The sequence below is a fragment of the Chlamydotis macqueenii genome, chromosome 19 (assembly GCF_036417535.1).
Source record: "Chlamydotis macqueenii isolate bChlMac1 chromosome 19, bChlMac1.mat, whole genome shotgun sequence".
NCBI classification, from domain to species: Eukaryota; Metazoa; Chordata; class Aves; order Otidiformes; family Otididae; genus Chlamydotis; species Chlamydotis macqueenii.
In genome coordinates this window covers 10,731,623-10,748,143 of record NC_141574.1, presented here as the reverse complement: position 1 = coordinate 10,748,143, position 16,521 = coordinate 10,731,623, and the positions used below count along the sequence as shown (strand labels likewise).

General features: G+C 46.9%; 1 protein-coding gene across 3 annotated transcripts in view; it reads right to left on the bottom strand.

The window, feature by feature from the left end:
- Positions 1 to 16,521, bottom strand: part of CALN1 (calneuron 1) — a 126,581-nt gene that overhangs the window by 45,261 nt on the left and 64,799 nt on the right. For all 3 annotated transcript variants that reach the window (XR_015260669.1, XM_086763294.1, XM_086763293.1), the window contains exon 4: positions 12,912 to 13,024. Coding sequence is in view for 2 of the 3 variants with exons in the window: in XM_086763294.1 (XP_086619420.1) it covers positions 12,912 to 13,024 (113 nt within the window). In the remaining variant the exon portion in view is untranslated. The remainder of the gene's footprint in view (positions 1 to 12,911; positions 13,025 to 16,521) is intronic.

Below are 16,521 nucleotides of genomic sequence, written 5' to 3'. Positions count from 1 at the left end.
CCACAGACGGGACCTCAACACACGTCAACGTCAGAGCCATGAAGGGCAAACTGCTGACACAACTGGAAAGAATAACAAGGGGGAATGACAAGAGGCCACACAAAGGCTTAACTGAGACTCTGTTACCTGGTCAGCTCTCTAACAGCGCTGCAGGGTGCATTAAAACCAGCCGAGAGCTGGAAAAGCAGCTGCTGCCAGTCATGTTGCGGCAGGCAAGGCAGAGATGCTCCCTGCCTCTGGACGACTCGGGGCCCGTGGCATGGTGGCATCTTGGAGACATCAGAGCCCGAGTGTCCACTCGAAGGCAGCGCCTAACAATTGTGCCTGATTTCATCAAAGGGCTCTAAGCCCAGGATTTGATTGTAACAACCAGGATGTTTCTGCGCATTGTGGAAGAGACACATTCAAAGAAGGAAAGTTGGAAGCAGTCTCCTCAGTGGAGACTATACTAGCTTCACATTCAGAAAAGGAGAATATATAAAAGGAAGATATCATATTACTCAGAAATTTCTGAGATGCAGTAAACCACGCACTACAGGATTTCTGAAATCATCAGTTCCCACTGCAATTAAAATTTTAACATCATCTTTATTTCTTCTGTGTCCCTGGATGCACGAGCGTGATCACACACTTTCAGTGTGTTTCTTCCCACAGATTCCATGCTTTGTCTGCTATAAATCAAATTATTTCTACCTTCTCTTCCCATCTGCTTCTACTTGTGTGTACAGCACGTACTCAGGCTTGCGTGATGCCGGCAGAAACATGTCCGATCCCGGGACACTTTGTCGGGCATGATAAGTGAAAGCAGCAGCAATTATTAAACAAATGGAAAAGAGCTGGGGCGGAAGTGGAGAGAGGATTAAAATTTTTTTTCTAGTGAATTTTAATGGACTTTAATCAGCCACTCCACGCTGATTACCATAAACCTTTTGAGTTTGCGTTTCATATGCAACTATGCATGACTGTGATTGATAGGGGTTTTTAACTCACCTAATTTAATTCCTGTACAGCAATCAACAGTCAGCTGTCTCCAACACAATCAGACCGGCCCATGCGGGGAGATGCGAAGAGCTCGGTAGGGCTTAAGGCTCTCCCAGCCCTTCCTCTGCCCCTGGTCCCGGGGCTGGCACCACTCCTTCCCCGCGCCCTGCCATGGCACAGCCCTGCTTGTCCTCGTGTAGCAGGCAAAAAGCTGTGCCCGACACTTATACATGACAAACTACTATGAGTTTAAAAAATGGAAAACTCTACATCAAATACGTTTAAGTCATTTTCATTTTGCCAGGTCCTAAATGGATCCATTTTCTGTTACAAATGATACAATAGAAAACCTATTTCATTTGTTTACTGAAAAACATGCTCAAGATAAATAAGAATGCCATGTTACTTGTGAGTAAAAAACATTTAAAAGCAAGTTAATAAAAAATAGACACATATTCAGTAAAAACAATGCAGAAATTCTGGGAATAATGGCAATTTCAAAGTGTCTTTGATGAAAGCTTCACTTGGGAAAAAAAAACGAAGGGTAATTTTTCAATAAAATTGGATTCACAGAAACATTTCTGTTATTTCCAATCATCAGCGTAACTATTCCCTAAGGTATTACAGAGCTATCTTAAATAAAAACATCGTTTAAATAGGGGAGGAAGGAGCACAGTACAGATAGGCAAGACTCAGCTCTTCCCTTAGTTCCCAAGATCCCAATCTTGAAAGATTTATGCTGGCGCTCCTTTGCCTGTGCTTTTATGTCCAGCATGAATCAAGAAGACGCAAAGCTAAGCACAAATTTAAGTCATTAACCTGAGAGTAAGCCCCAAAATTTCAGCCTGGGATGGCCCATGCACATCCGCTTCCAGCCCATGAGGCTCCTTTGGGCTGATAGTTTGGGCCAATCCATTTTCCATCCCTGTCCCATGCAAGTTTGCCTGTTTCCTATTCACCTGTTTTAAAGTCTCTATTCTGAGGCGCAGGCAGCATTGAACTGGTGTTTTTTTTCTCCCTAAATCAAGTGCTTAAATGGGACTGAAGTGCACACTGTCCTACATAGGAAGAAATATGGAGCCAAGCGAACCTACAGATGAGAGGGAAGAAGGCAAAGACTCGGTGAGCTCCAGTCACACCAGGAGCAGAACTGAGGTCCCTCTCCACCTGCTTGGACGTGCGTAGTCATAGAGGTTTCTTCTTCTTGTCTTAAACATTTTACAAAATTGACAAAACAGCAAAAATCCCAGGGAGAAGGGGTTGTCTTTCTGCAGCACTCCAGTGCATGCCTTTCCTGAGCCAAATCAGCAACTCCTGGAGGGTTTCATCACCATTTGTTTCTGCTATTGTAATATATTCCACTTCTGCTTTGAAGCTGCCCTTGGGATTCGAGCACTTTCGAATGTCAGTAGGAAAAAGAGATGCAGTCTGCTGAAGGCTATTTGAATAACTACAGAGTGTTTCTGATCCGGGAGTTCGGCAGAGTTCCCACACCGGTCGGTAATAAAGATGTGGCATTAGAAAAATGCAAGGATGGGACTGATATGTAGCAAGAAGAAGCTGGTATTGGGGAAAGGATATACTTTAACATAATATACTGGCCAAATTTGCGAAACATGTACCTGCATACCAACTAGCCATAAAATAAACATTAATATTAGCTCAGTTGTCTCTCAGTAGAAAGGACAGAAGTGCTGGAAGCTGAGGTTTATCTTCACAGGGGTTCACAACTCCTGAAAGCCCTGAAATCTGGCACCTATGTACAGCCTGTCTGCCTTTGTGACAGCTCTTTTCAGATTCTACTTCCCTAAAAAGCATCATTTTATTTCATCTGTCTGTTCATTGCTCTGCCGCTTCCAAAAGTTCGAAGGAAATCGAGCTTCGTGTGCACGGCGGAGCTGATGGATTGACAGCGACGTCTTGTGCTAATAATCCCCTGAGCAAGCCAGCCTCTGGGGGAAAAACATCTACACGAACACACTCAGCAAGAGTAGGAAGAGATTAAAAACATGCAAATCATTGTTATATGATTACTTTGTTTTTTCCTTCTCTCCTCCAGGGTAAAGCAACTGTCTCCTACGCACTGCTCCAAAAATGGAGCATTTCCATGAACTCTACCTGAGGACCTTGCTGGGTTATCTCCCAAGGCTTGTGTCTCTGCTCAGTGTAGGAAAGTTGGACACTAGGATACATTTCCGTAGGGAAATCCAGTATTATCCTAGCTCATTCTGAACATGTTAGATTTTCTTATTTCCAAGAAAAAGGGATTAAAATCAGTTTTGAACACTTCCCACCACGCTCACACATATATTGAATACTTCCACCAACTCTCTCAAGTTGCCCTAGACTTCTGCTATAAGCGTCTGCACCCCGATCTATTTTTTAACTGTGGGTAAATGTACTGGGTTACATAATTATTTGTTTTAATTACCGCTTTATAGTGTTGTGTGTTACTCAACAGTAATAGTAAAAAAAAAAAAATTCTCTGTGGCACTACAGACTATTTCAGGACTACCAGCTCTGGAGACTGCATGCGTCTCAGAGTGTAAGATTTCTTCCCTTGCCAGCACAGAAATACACTTAAACATGCATAGACAGTCAAATGACAGTACAGAGAGCACACGGGTAAAGAAAAAGTTTCTCAACAGTGGCAAATTTGTTTGAAAAAAAGACCTGAAAGGATTTCTCCTGAAGATCAGCATCTTTCCTCCCACTTGGTAAAATCACATTATGTCTCTGCTGGAAAATTGTATTAATAAAGTCAGACCTTGGGGAAGGGGCTACCGGACCCTGTTTTGCTCAGACAGTGTGGTGGCACTGGGTTTGCAGGAAGAGGTGATGTTCACAGCACTGGGAACACACTCTCAGTACCTGCACATCGCTCAATCCATTAAGTTCTTGCCAAAGAGTAAAAAAAAAAAAACAAAAAAAAAACCAAACCAGACAAAAGGGCAGCAGGTCTGTTGGTAGCACTCATGGCACAAGTTCTTGGAGAAACCAAGGCAGAAGCTGTGGCTGTGTCTGCAGCATGGCCAAGGCATGTCCATCCTGATAGGCAGGGAAATATCTTCACCGGGATGGCCAGGGAAACCCATCCACCCTGATGGCCAGGGAAACACCTCCATTCTGATGGCAGCTCAAGATGGCTGTTGACTGGGGAATGGTCTACTAGGGTTCCTGAACTTGCCCACTGTGGAGGCAGAGAGTGCAGCACAACTGTTTGACATTGACGAATTTGGGCTATGTCCTTGAACACCACTTGCTCAATAACAAAAAACAGCAACTAGAACAAGATAAGGAAATACCAAAGGCAAAAATAGTAAAGACAACTAAAAATCTATAACCAATCCGAACGAAGCATAAGGCGTGTGAACAGTATATTGCTACCAATCAAATTAGGTAATTAAGTGTGTGCGCTTCGCATGTAACTTAGACTATAGAAGACTAATGCTGACTAACAATAAAGGGTCTTCAACACGCATCATATTGATATGTTGTTGAGTCCATTGTTTCGCTCCTGTAGCCCACCACCAATGTTCCTCAGAAACACCAGTCTGGGACAGGTTCAGTGGCTGTCCCTGCCATGCCCACTGAACCTTCATCTCAGCTCTCCACCATCCTCACCACAGTACTCCTTTGAAGCTCTCCATCTGCATTTTTTCAGAGGTCTGTCTGTCTTTTTCTTTTTTTTCAAGAGAGTAATTTCTTTTTTTTTTAGCTTTTCTTTCACATAAAAGATCATTTTTCATTCTAAACACATTTGTTTGTTGCAAACAATTGCCAACAGTTTTGCTTTTTTTTTGTTGTTTATGAGCCATGGAGTGTCTTTTTTTCCTGTTTTTCCCTCTTATTGTTTTCTTTAAAACCTTACCGAGATTTTCACAATATTTTTACTCTCCTGAAACTCAGGGTTTGGAGCCAGGACAATAGACAGCTTTCCATCTCAAAGTGGGGATTCTTTAGAAAAAAAGAAACAGAAAAAGGCCACCCCATCAAGTCTCTTTTAAGCCATTCCCAAACTCCGATCTCCATGAAAATCAGAATTTCCGTATAGTCAATTAAGACTTCCCTCAACAAAATGTCAGTAGTGCAGTAAAAAAAAGATGATTTTTGTGACAATAACATGAAGTATCCAGGCAAGCCAAACGTGGTGTCCTCTGGTGATGCCTGAATCGTAGGTTCTTGCATGCCCTGAGACCTGATGCTGGCTTAGGATTTAAGACCGGTGGAGCCTTGGCTCTGGAAGGACCTTCCTGACGGTGGGAATGCAGGGGATATGGGATATGAAGCCAGAACTGTTGCCCCTGAAACTCCCCTGCACAAAATGCGCCACCTCCGCTCCTATTTCACCCATCAGGCAGGGGCAAAAAAATCCCAATGACATGCAGAGATGCAGACTGGGTTTTTATATAAACCAACATAAGAAAAATAACCTCTGTGCCTAAGAGCTGGAAGGAGCATACATACATGAGTGTTCCAGCCTGTGCACAAAGCCAGATCACCACCTGCCGGGACAGTCATGCGCTGTCGTCCAGCAGACAGGATGCCTCTTGATATAAACTGCCTGCTTTAAATAGAAGTTAGTGCGTTTAAATAGAAGAACAGCGCATTTCTGAAGGCTAAACGTACAAGTAGGCTGGTTGAAGCTAAAAACCACGATCAGACAACAAAGTCTTGCTTTTCTTCTGCTGTTGGTACTAGTCCTGCTTTGGCTCATAAGCGCTTTCAAAACTGCCATTTCCAGTGTCTCCCGTTTTGAGGTGTAAATGTCATCTTGACGACACAGTCTCTGTGGGGTTGGACAGGATGGCTTGTAAAGGGCCCTTCCAACCCAAACCATCCTGTGAGTCTATGACTTGAGAGAACTGGTTTTGTTACAGGGAAAGACGTGTACCGGTGAAAATGAGGTCCCTTCATACAAATAGACAAAAAAAGAGGCAACCCAAACATTATCACTCACTCCTGCCCACTGGTGACTTCATGCACTACAAAGGGGTTACAGGCATGTGGCAGTCTCACTGTCCGAGGACAGCGTTGCCACCACTATCCAGGCCATGAAGCTCATGTCTACACCACTGACTGTGACAGCCCTTCTGTGCTGGATACCCAGGCTGTGAACAAGGAGAATTCTCTTGATGGATTCCATCACCTGCAAGAATTCAGCTTTCATTCTGTTGTGACAACCATCATTGAGTGCCACATACTCAGTGGAAATGTCTTTGTCAACAGAAGAAGATTTAATAAGGCAACCAGAATGGTTCTCACTCTAGTGATAGCAGCCTCAGCACTGGCAGAGCTGGCTTCCTGTACATAAATCAAAAAGGCACTTGAAACCCTTGGTGGGACTGGTCAGAGGGTATTTAGCTATCCCTGATGCACACGTTTCCACTTTTCTGGAATTTCTTTATATCAAATGGAGAAAAATTGGCACTTTTGAAGCATGATGCATCTCTTCCTCAAGTCGATGCCTAAAGCAGATCCCTTGAATTCCACCCTAAAAGTGGCTATTTCTGCTAACTCTAAAAGGGGTCTCAGCTGTCCCAGGTCAGCTGAGATGAACTGCACGCTATCCATACCAGCTACGTACCCTGCTCATCACCACAACACAGCCAGCTATCCTTGCCATGGAAAATCTCACAACATTTTAAATCTGGATACAAGGAAACCATGCATCTTGTCTAAAATGCAGGAACAGATATTGCAAGACACATTTAATTTCCGAAATTGGAAGGACGGTCAGGGCACTGAAGCTGACAGTGCACTGGGTGAACTTAATGCCTGCAGCTGAGCAAAGCCCAGCATTAGCTGTCACGGGAAGGGTGGCTGCCTTGGCTCCTAGGGCAAACGGCAGTGGTTTCTGCAGGAAAGGCAACGTCAAGGTTTTCCACCAGTCATTCAATTTGGTAGGATTCAGCTGGAGAAACTCAAGAAAGCCGTACCCCACACATGAACAGAGGGGCTGCACCAGCAGCGGATGAGGAGGGTGAGGAGGGGAGTCCACGTACACCCTGCCGCGAGAGGTAAGCTGTTATTTTGGCAATGCTGTGGGGTGGGGGTGGCTAGATCTGTTACCACACAAAAGTGCACACGGAGACACAAACGCTTACTCCACAGCGCTGGCAAGGCTAATTCGCCATCATTGAATTAACTCCTCTGCAGGGACAAGAGGAGAAAATTCATATATAGGGACAAACTGCATTAGGTTTATCTACCGGACTTCCTAAAGAAAAATTCCTCTCGAAGCAAAAAAGCCTTTGTAGAGAGCCAAGTGCCACTGGAGGCACGCATCGCTCGAGCGCCTCACTGGCAGCGCAGCTCCGACACAGTGTCCTCGGCCCCCGCCTCGCCTCCCACACCATTGCTCACTGAGGTTTCTATGTACCCTGCCCTGCGCCACCGAGGTTCCCACACATTTTCTCCTTCATTTCACTCCATTAAAGCACTAATTGATTGACCAGTTCACAAGAGCCCAGATCTCTCCCCCGGGACACTGTTGCATTTCCAGTGACAACTGCAAACAAGATTACAGACGGGCAGTTTTGCACAGTGAATCATTAAAGCATCGGCAGCCGTGCTGGGAGGATGAAACCACTATCTCTCATCCCAGCCACGTCCCTCCGCTCTCCTGCTTTTGCAGCTGGCTCTGAGCCCCCCTTCACCTCCCTGAGCCCCCTCCCCAGCCTTTGGCAGATGCGATACAGCACAGTGCTCTATTTTTCCTGCATCCAGGGAACAAAATGCCCTCTGATGCACGCCGTTGAGCTGGCAGGCTCAGGAGCATGGGGGTTTCTGCTGTCTCTGGCCTGTCCCTGGCTGTCCCTCCTTCCTCATATAGTGGGATCTGGCTTTGCCTGTACTCATCCACTAAAGATCGCAAAACCCAATGCATTCCTCCTCGTAGTAAAGGTATGTGGAAGCCTGGAGAGATGTAAAGATTTTCCCAAGCCCGGGAAACACAAGCAGCGGCTGAGCCGCTCCGTTCGCAGGATCTGCCTCCCCTATTCTCCAGTTATCCTCCCCAAAAATGCAGAGACGGAAAAATGAGATCTCCGAGCAGCATCTCCCCAGCCTGAAGCACCGTGTTGGTATTCTGGTCTTCCCGCCCTGCAAAGTAGCCTTATTTATGCCAAACCAACCAGCCTTCTCCTGACCACCGGTGAATAATAGCGGGCAGTATCTAATGCGACGAACGGGCACCGTGTCTGGGCAGGTAACACAGTGCCGTCCCCTCATGCAAGACAAAGCTTCCAGATATCCCTGCACGGGCAAGGCATGGGAGCTGGCTGAAATGATGCTCCCTGCAGCTTCCACCTGCGCACAGTAAAGAAAGAGGGGGAACAAATAGCAGGCAGCGCTTTGCATCTCAAACGCTCGCCGTACAGAGTATTGACTTTCCGAAACAATCTCATCGGTGCTGCAGGGTAAAGAATTTATTCTGCATCCGATGCAGATTCAGCCCTGTTGTTTAACCATTCAAACTTGTTCTGAGTTTAAAAAGCATTTTAGCCAAGATAGAGAGGTCTATCTTAATTAAAAGCCTATAATCCAAGATTATTATTACTTCTGTTCCTGTTGTTACTCCCAAGGACTGGACATCCTCTACACTACATCCTGCGCAAACTATTTAACACCTGCGCCTGAAGATCTTTGCACTTGGAAACAATCTGGGAAAAAAAAATGTAAATAAATATGAAATGCCAGTTTCTCTCCTCTCTTCTCTCTCCTCTCTTCTCATTCCTCTCTTTGGCTCAGAATGGCAGGGCACAGTGGACAGATTTGGAGTTTGTTTGTCAAAAAAAAAGAAGTTAATATTTACCGGTAGCGATGTTTGTCTTTTCTGTAATGCGCTTGATCTAAATCGCTTTACAGAGGCGAATGGCCATGCATTAGAAATGCCTCAGAACTCACTGGCACGAAACACAGTCCTCAGCATGTCACTGGGACCAGGCTCGTATTCCCTGAGTTCTGGAAAAGCAAATTCTCACGCCTGAAAACGGATCAAATAGCATCTCTCTGACCATGTAACAGCTACTGCAAAAACACTGCTGGCCACACTAAAGGAAACCAGCTTCAGGGCAATAGGTGTGAGCACCAGTGGGAGCAGCTTGGAGAAGGTGGCAGATGGGTAGCCACTTTTTAAAAAATACAGAGGGGAAAAAGATGGAAAGAGAAGGGGGAAGACACCCTGAAGAGATGTTGGGAGGTCCAGGACCCAGCCAGGCTCACCTCCTCCCAGTGCCTGCCAAAACACGGCTCACAAGTTGCGACTCCCAGAATCTCATTTATGCTCTTTTCTTCTTTACATTTTGATTTTAATAAATGCAGACCCTGTGGAAGCAGCCAACGGGGATGTTTGCATTGTTGCTGCAAGCTTACCATGGCACGTCTGCCCCAAACCAGAGAGAATGGGGCTTCACCAGGTGCTTCCAGCCTCCAAACTCCTCCTGACCATGACCCTGCACACCGAGGACTGGCTACTGATTACCCGGCAGCTGTGTGATTAAGAAAAAGTGTTTCAGACAGTTTAAGACTGTCTTAAAAATTTAAGATAGTTAAAGATGTCTGTGCACGGGTACACGTTATTTCCATTTGCACACAGTTGGCAAGACGATGAGAAAACCATTTGGAAACAGAGCGGGTGGCACCCAGGGATGTTCTCCACCAAGCAGCGCTGCAGGAAAGGCAGACTTTCAGATGGAGGAGAGTCTGTGTTTCCTCAGCTCTCCTGATATCACTGGTCTATATTGACTTGGCATGAAATAGTATTTGCAGGGATGATTTTTCCCTCCCCTTCAATACCTCCCGACCCAGCTGAAGGACCGTGGAGAGCCATTCTAACTGGAGCAGAACTGATCACCACTACCTGAGTCAGCTGCCTTAAACACACACCAGTATGATTCAATTTAGAGCCCACATGGGAAATCAAGGAGGGAAAATATATTTGAGAGACCCTCCATGTTTCCAGTACCTGCCAATGCTCAGGCTGGCAGCTTGGCTGAATCCTGCTTCTCCCGGGCTGACCATTGCTCTTCAGGCAGTGCGTGCAATAGGAGGGACGCATCCTTTCCCTGTGATTACAAGCCTGCCTCTTTCACACACGATGCCTCCCTCTTCTTCCACTGCTTCTACCCCCTCCTCGTCTCCTGCAGCCCCACTGCTGTTGTTGTAAGATCCTTCCCCTCCACAGCCTCTGCCATCTGGAATCGCCTTCCTGCGTCCCACCAACTCACTCCCAGCTTCGCCTGCAAGTGCATCTCCAGGCCCTTGCCTGTTCCTCTGAATCTCTCTCTCCTTCTGCTGCTGTTTGTCATTTAACTCTGTCATTGCATTATTTAAAGCGTTATTAAGGGGCATTTGGAAAGGAGTCTGCACAGAAGTACCACAAAATAGAAAGCTGGACCCTCAGCAAAAATACCCCACGAGCCAAAATCACACCAGTTGGAGGAAAGCTACTTGGATGGAAGAGGGGAAGCGCTTTCTGGATGCCAACATGGATTTTCTCTCCCCTTGGGAACGATGTAAGAGCCTTTTCAAGATGCCTTTTGCTGCCTGCAGCTCTGGGGTGAGGTTTCGTGGGCCAGCTGACACCCAGGTAGAGCTGTCCCTTCTTGTCCCATCCTCACAGCCCCTGTCACCCAGCATCACTCGCCACCACAGGCTTGCGGACACTGTCCCCTCCTATCCTTAAAATAATTCCTTGGGAATGACTGCAGAGGTGAAGTGCTCTATCAGCCACCCAAACTCACTCCCCTCTCCCTGCCACTTCTTTCCAGCAAATGAGAAAAATGCACATCAAGGGGATACAGGAAACACAGCCAGGCCCCGATTCCAAAAAGGGCTTTGTTTCAAATCAGACATAATCCCACAGGAGATAAGGCAGATGCATAAATGCTTTGCCTAAAGATGAGGTGACTTGTGACCCCGCAGACAGCCTGGGTAAACCAGGTGGGAACGGGCAAAGAGAACCCGTTCCCTCAATGGCACTTCCCTACGTGGTTTTATCCTTGCTTTTTCTTTGGGAATAAGCAGCAAAATTCCTCTGTTCTTCATGAGCTCTTCCACCCCAGGAGAAATGAAATGTAAGATGAAGGCTTCTCTTCAAGGGCTTTGAAATCCAGGAAAGCGCTATGTAAGAGATGTATTTTTACCCTTACAAGTAAAAGACCATAAACATTTTTTTTCCCGAGGCCCTGGAGCACTTGTGCAATTCAGTCAAAGCTTTGTTGCCTGCGGCTGAGCCCCAGGGCTGTCCCTTCCCACCACAGAGCCGGTCACCTGAAGTCTCTGCACTCTTTTCACCATCTCACCACAGCCGGGGGGAGCGCAAAGGCCACGGTCCCTGCTGCATGAAAGAGCAAGGAGAAAGCCAATTCTAGCAGTCCTGCTGCTCTAAAACCAGAGCAGACATCCTCCCTGCCTCTGAGGAAAGCCACTGCAGGCGTTTATGTGGGCTGAAGGGTCACTAAATAGCAGCGAGGCAACCTTTGAGCTGAATTTTAGGGAGGGCTCCAAACTTCTCTGCTTCCCCATTGAAGAGTTTGGCTCACGTAGTGATTTTCCCAAAGGGTATTTTTGTTTCTGGAGCAGCTCTGGTGGGACCAGCCTTGCCAGGGTGGGGCTCAGTGGGACAGGACAGTGTTTCCTCCTCTCCCCGTTGCGCAACGTGCTGGCACCAGGCTTGCAAGGTGCAATGGAGGGAATAAAACATTTGTGACAGCCATGGTCCTGCCCTTCGTGGGGTGAGTGCAGCTCCCACATCCCCCCAGGTTCATTACAAACCACAGCGGCTTCACCAGCACCAAAGTCTTGCTTTGATGACCAAACACTAGAATCCAGACCAGGATTTCCAGAGTTATTCCTATCGCAGGCCAGGAGGCCAGGAACAAATTTCTAAAGGACTTTAAAAAGACTTTTACAAAGCTCCACCCAGTTCAGTCTGGACAGAGGGCAGTAAAAGAAGACAGAAATGCTTATGTCCAGGCTTGACTCTTTTGATTCACATAAACTTGGTAACATCTAAAGTTTATTAGCCAGCAAAGGCTGTTAGACGATTAATGAAAAAAGCAGTAATCTCACAGGAAGCCATGCATTTAATCCATTGACAAGAAATGTGCAGCACTGTGTTTTGGGAGATTTTTAATCCCCACCATACCATCCTGAACTGTCCTTGCTTTTCCAGAAAGGTTTAACGCTGTTTAAAATCACCCTGCGTGACAGACGTGAGGCAGCTCCCACTGCCAGACCTGCTTCCCCTCCGATGCCTGAAACCGGCAGGGACAAACCGCCCCAGGGCAGAACTGTGGGTAAAACTTTCACTGGCACAACATGGTTATCCTCAGCCTCGGACCTGAATTGACCACAGAAGCAAGGGATCAGACATGACCTGCACGGCACACCTCGCTCTGCTTGGAGCATCCCTCCACCACAGCCGAGGGACGGTGAACAGTGGCACATATCTGAGAGCAGCCAGACGGGTTCAAGGTTCCTCAAAAGACTCTTTGAGAAAAATGTTTTTATCTTCCAGAAATGAATTCCAAAATGCTCCCAAACGTAGAATCATAAAATCTTTTAGACTGGAAAAAACCTCTAAGATCATCAAGTCCATCCATCAACCTAACCACCACCATGTCCACTAAACCATGTCCCGAAGTGACACGTCTAGATGTTGCACAAATAGCTGGGTGCTTTGCTGTGTTCAGCTGCAGTGCATCCGCAGCAGGTGCTCTCCCTTTCCTCCTGCACAGGGCTCAGCTGAGAGTAGTTCTCTCCAGCAACACGAGATTGTCTTACACAGCACGCAGTGCAAGGGACCCGAGTCCCCTTTTCTCGGGCATTCACGCTTAGCAAAACATCTTGTGCTCCTTAGCAAATTAATTCTGGAAGCTATTGACAGTTGTCTGAAGTTACACTAAAAAAAAGTGACCACTTACCTGCCAGAATATGCTGTCTATTGTATTTCCCAGAAAGCCATCTCTGCCTTCTGATGATACCAGCTTAGGTCCCAGAATAGTCATAAATTCGTCAAAATCAACCTGGCCATCCCCTGAAATGAAAGAAAAAGATCAATCTTTTCACTGTAGTACCACTGAGTGCCAATGTCCAACACGGCACTCTGGATCTGCTCCATATCATGGACCCACACATGTGCTATGTCACCTCCTACGTCAACTTCGTGGTGCCAACAGACCCAAATTTGTTGTTATCCCAATGAATGGCCCGTGTTGTAGCACACTCATGCCTGAAGACAGGACTGGGCGATGCACAGATAGAGATGAACGGGTCGTTCCCCAGCCCCAGAGAGTTTGCAGGCAAGTCACTTCTCAAAAAAACCCCTCAGCAGGGCCAGGGCTCTTCCTCCCTACAGAGCCACCAAACAGCCAGGCCTCTGCAAAGCTTTTACAGGGCCAACCCCATCCTCCAGAGGAAGGGAGCGCAGGGTAGAGCCAGACGATCGCGAATCCACGGGGTGTTTCGTTTCGGCTTTCCATCAGCATCCGTCTCTTAAAAGCCCTGTATGCTCAGCACGCAGAGCAGGCAGCAGAGACACAGCTTCAGTGCCGTTAGCAGGAAGAGCAGACCGCTCCTGCCGTTAATGAACCGAGCCTACGCCGTCCCAAGCCCCTCCAGTACGGTGTATGCTTTGTCAATGAGGCATGCAGCTGCTAAAAGTGGATCTGATTATTCTATCAAATATTACTTTTTCCTCGGAGAACTTCTCAATGAAAATGGCAAGAAAGGGAAATTCATGCCCGTTTCGGGATCTTAAAAATACCTGCTTCTCTGAATAGGCTAGTTCCATGTCTAGATGTCTCTTTGTCTACCAGTCCATAGACACATCCTCCTACATATTTTTAGACCAGTTGATACGGGTGGATATATTAGCCCTCCATCAAGTCTGGAAACAGAATCAGCAACCATAAGACTTTTTTTTTTTTTTTTAATTCAAATTCAGCTGGAATGGAGTGCATCCACCTCTCCATGTAGCTGCTGTTGCTAAATTATTAGGTGTAAGAAGTGCCTAAAACCGTCAGACGAAAGCACATCAATGCAAAGGCTACTATTAAAATGTCACTATTGACTGCAGAACCCGCAGCAGCCCTGCATGTCAGCTTTACCACATGCACTGCCTGCCGCTGCTACCTGTCCTTTTTATTACATTTCACACGCTTGATCTGAGCATATGCACTGCTGATTGAAATCTCTCTGTGTCCTTATCTTCACCGAAACACAATGTGAAAATAAGCAGAGTCAAAGCGCTCGTTTGCCAGAATAGCGATCCCTGTTCACCGGGCTCTGCCTGTAATTTTGTGAAGACAAGAGTGAATATCCTGGGGGTGAGCCAGCGACGGGGGCTCTGGAAGGAAACCCAGCAGGGATTCATAATAGCTTTGATCCTATAACGTGCAAGAAGACCCCATCCAACCGCCGAAGCTGCTCATGCCTTCAGGGCTCAGCACACGCTGAAGGGCTTTGCGGGGCTGGAGCGGGCTGAGCACTCCCAGGATGGAGCTCATTGCTGGGACAGCTTATTAAGCAGAAAAGGAAAGGGGCGAGCACCCCATCACTTGGAAAGCCACTCTGTAAAACATTGATGGGCTATGAGAAAATGTGCTCCTTCTGCTTCCCCACGGGAGGCATCGGTTTATGCCATCAAGTCGGGTTGTATCAGTCACAGTACGTTGGATCACGTTTGGGAAGGTAATGCAAGGTGACAGTAGATTCGGGGATTTACATTGCAGTACATCACTGCAAGGGAAAGGCAGTAACAAAACCATACACTACGATGCAAATTGGGTTAAGAAATTAGCCAGATTAGCAAGAAAACAATTTGCATTTTAAAGAGATTCTAGTACCTGCCCATGCATATATCTGCCTATCCATATGTAACCCCAAAATATCAAGTTATTCAATTTGTGTTTTCTACAATGTTATTTCATCCACAGAGGAGAGGTAGGACATAGTCCTACACATGACTCATGAGAAAGCGAGTGCCAGGACTCCTGGGCTCTGTGTCTGACTCGGAACAAGACTTTGGGCAAAGCCTTGCTCGTGACTTCCCTGTGCCTTTGCCAGGGACCATAACTAACTTCACAGGGTTTAATTATCAGCTTCATTATAGCATTTTCCACAACCTCAGAAGAAAGATGCCATTACAAAATGCATTATCCCCTTATTGACTGCTTTTTCAATTAAAACTGTTAACTAGCAAGGAAACTAGACCCCAAAACATTTTGCTGAGTAGCAATAGCCTTTTAACGTTCATTTTAAGCTGCAGAAAACAAACCTTCCTGCCATCAGGATCTCAAGAGACTGCAGCATCATAGTATGCAGAGAGAGAACTCACAGTTTTGGCTGAAAATTCATTTTATGATATTCAACAGCCAGGAGAGAAATATTGGAAAAAAGAAAAACACCACAGAGGCTCCAAGATGCACCCTGTGCAACTCTGCATGGCTGCAAGGTGAAAATGCACTCAGCTGCTCTCCACAACCATGGCGTAACCAGGTAACGCCCAATACTCACATTGCCTATGGGGTCTATGAGTGTTCGGGCCACCCATCAGACCCTGGGAGCACTCGGCTTGAAACTGGTGTTGGGTACAGTCAAAAGATGCCTTCCTCCTCCTCTTCCGAGCCGCAGTCACGTACGTGGCTGCAAGCTGATGTGGGATGCGTGCATCAAGCATCTGTTGGAGAATCTGCATTGGAGGCAAATCAAACACCACACACGTCCCTGCGTTTGGCTTTGCTGTGCCTACAGATGTGCTCCTCGCCTGGGAGTAGTTGATATTCAGAGCGAGCGACGTGTGGCTTATTCAGAAATGAACTTCTAGTTGGGTTTAAGGGATGGGAAGGAGGGGAGGAAATGCCAGGCTGGAGCACGTGTGCTGTCTATGCCGCTCTCCCCTTCCTGCGCTCCTCTCCATGAGCCGTCCAGCAAGCCCCAAACAACACTGCTGTCCACAGCAATCACATAGCCCCAGTCCCTGGCTGTCCCCCCTGGGCCAATTTATGTGTGCAGTGTTCACATCCTCCCTACACCTTCTGCCTCCAAGCTCACGTTAACAGCTTTAGCAAGAATTCATTGCACTGAAGGAAGACAACCCCTTAAGCAGGGACTGGGCATGAGCAGGTGAAAAGCCACGGGCAGGATGGAGTGGGTTGCACTCCCCGTGCAGTGACAGTCACAGCTCTTCTCCTCTCCCCACTCCCACCAGTTACAAATGCAGAGGAGGTTTATAGACCTGAGCCAGGCTGAAGTTCCTGATTGATGAAGGCACTCAAAACATTGCAATAACTTATTTACAAACTGGGAGGGTAGGGAAGCCTCAAGGCACCGCGGTGTGGATCAGCTGGGCCAGGGGTGGCAAGGTGGGTGCAGACCAGAGGGATTCTGGGGCAAGTTGCCATCCAGATGCCATCCCATCCCTAAGTTTTAAAGAATGGCTTTCCAAGCGATGGAGTGCCCACTCCTTTCCTTTTCTGCTTAATAACTGTCCCAGAAATGACCTCCATCCTGTGAGCCCTGCAAAGCCCTTCA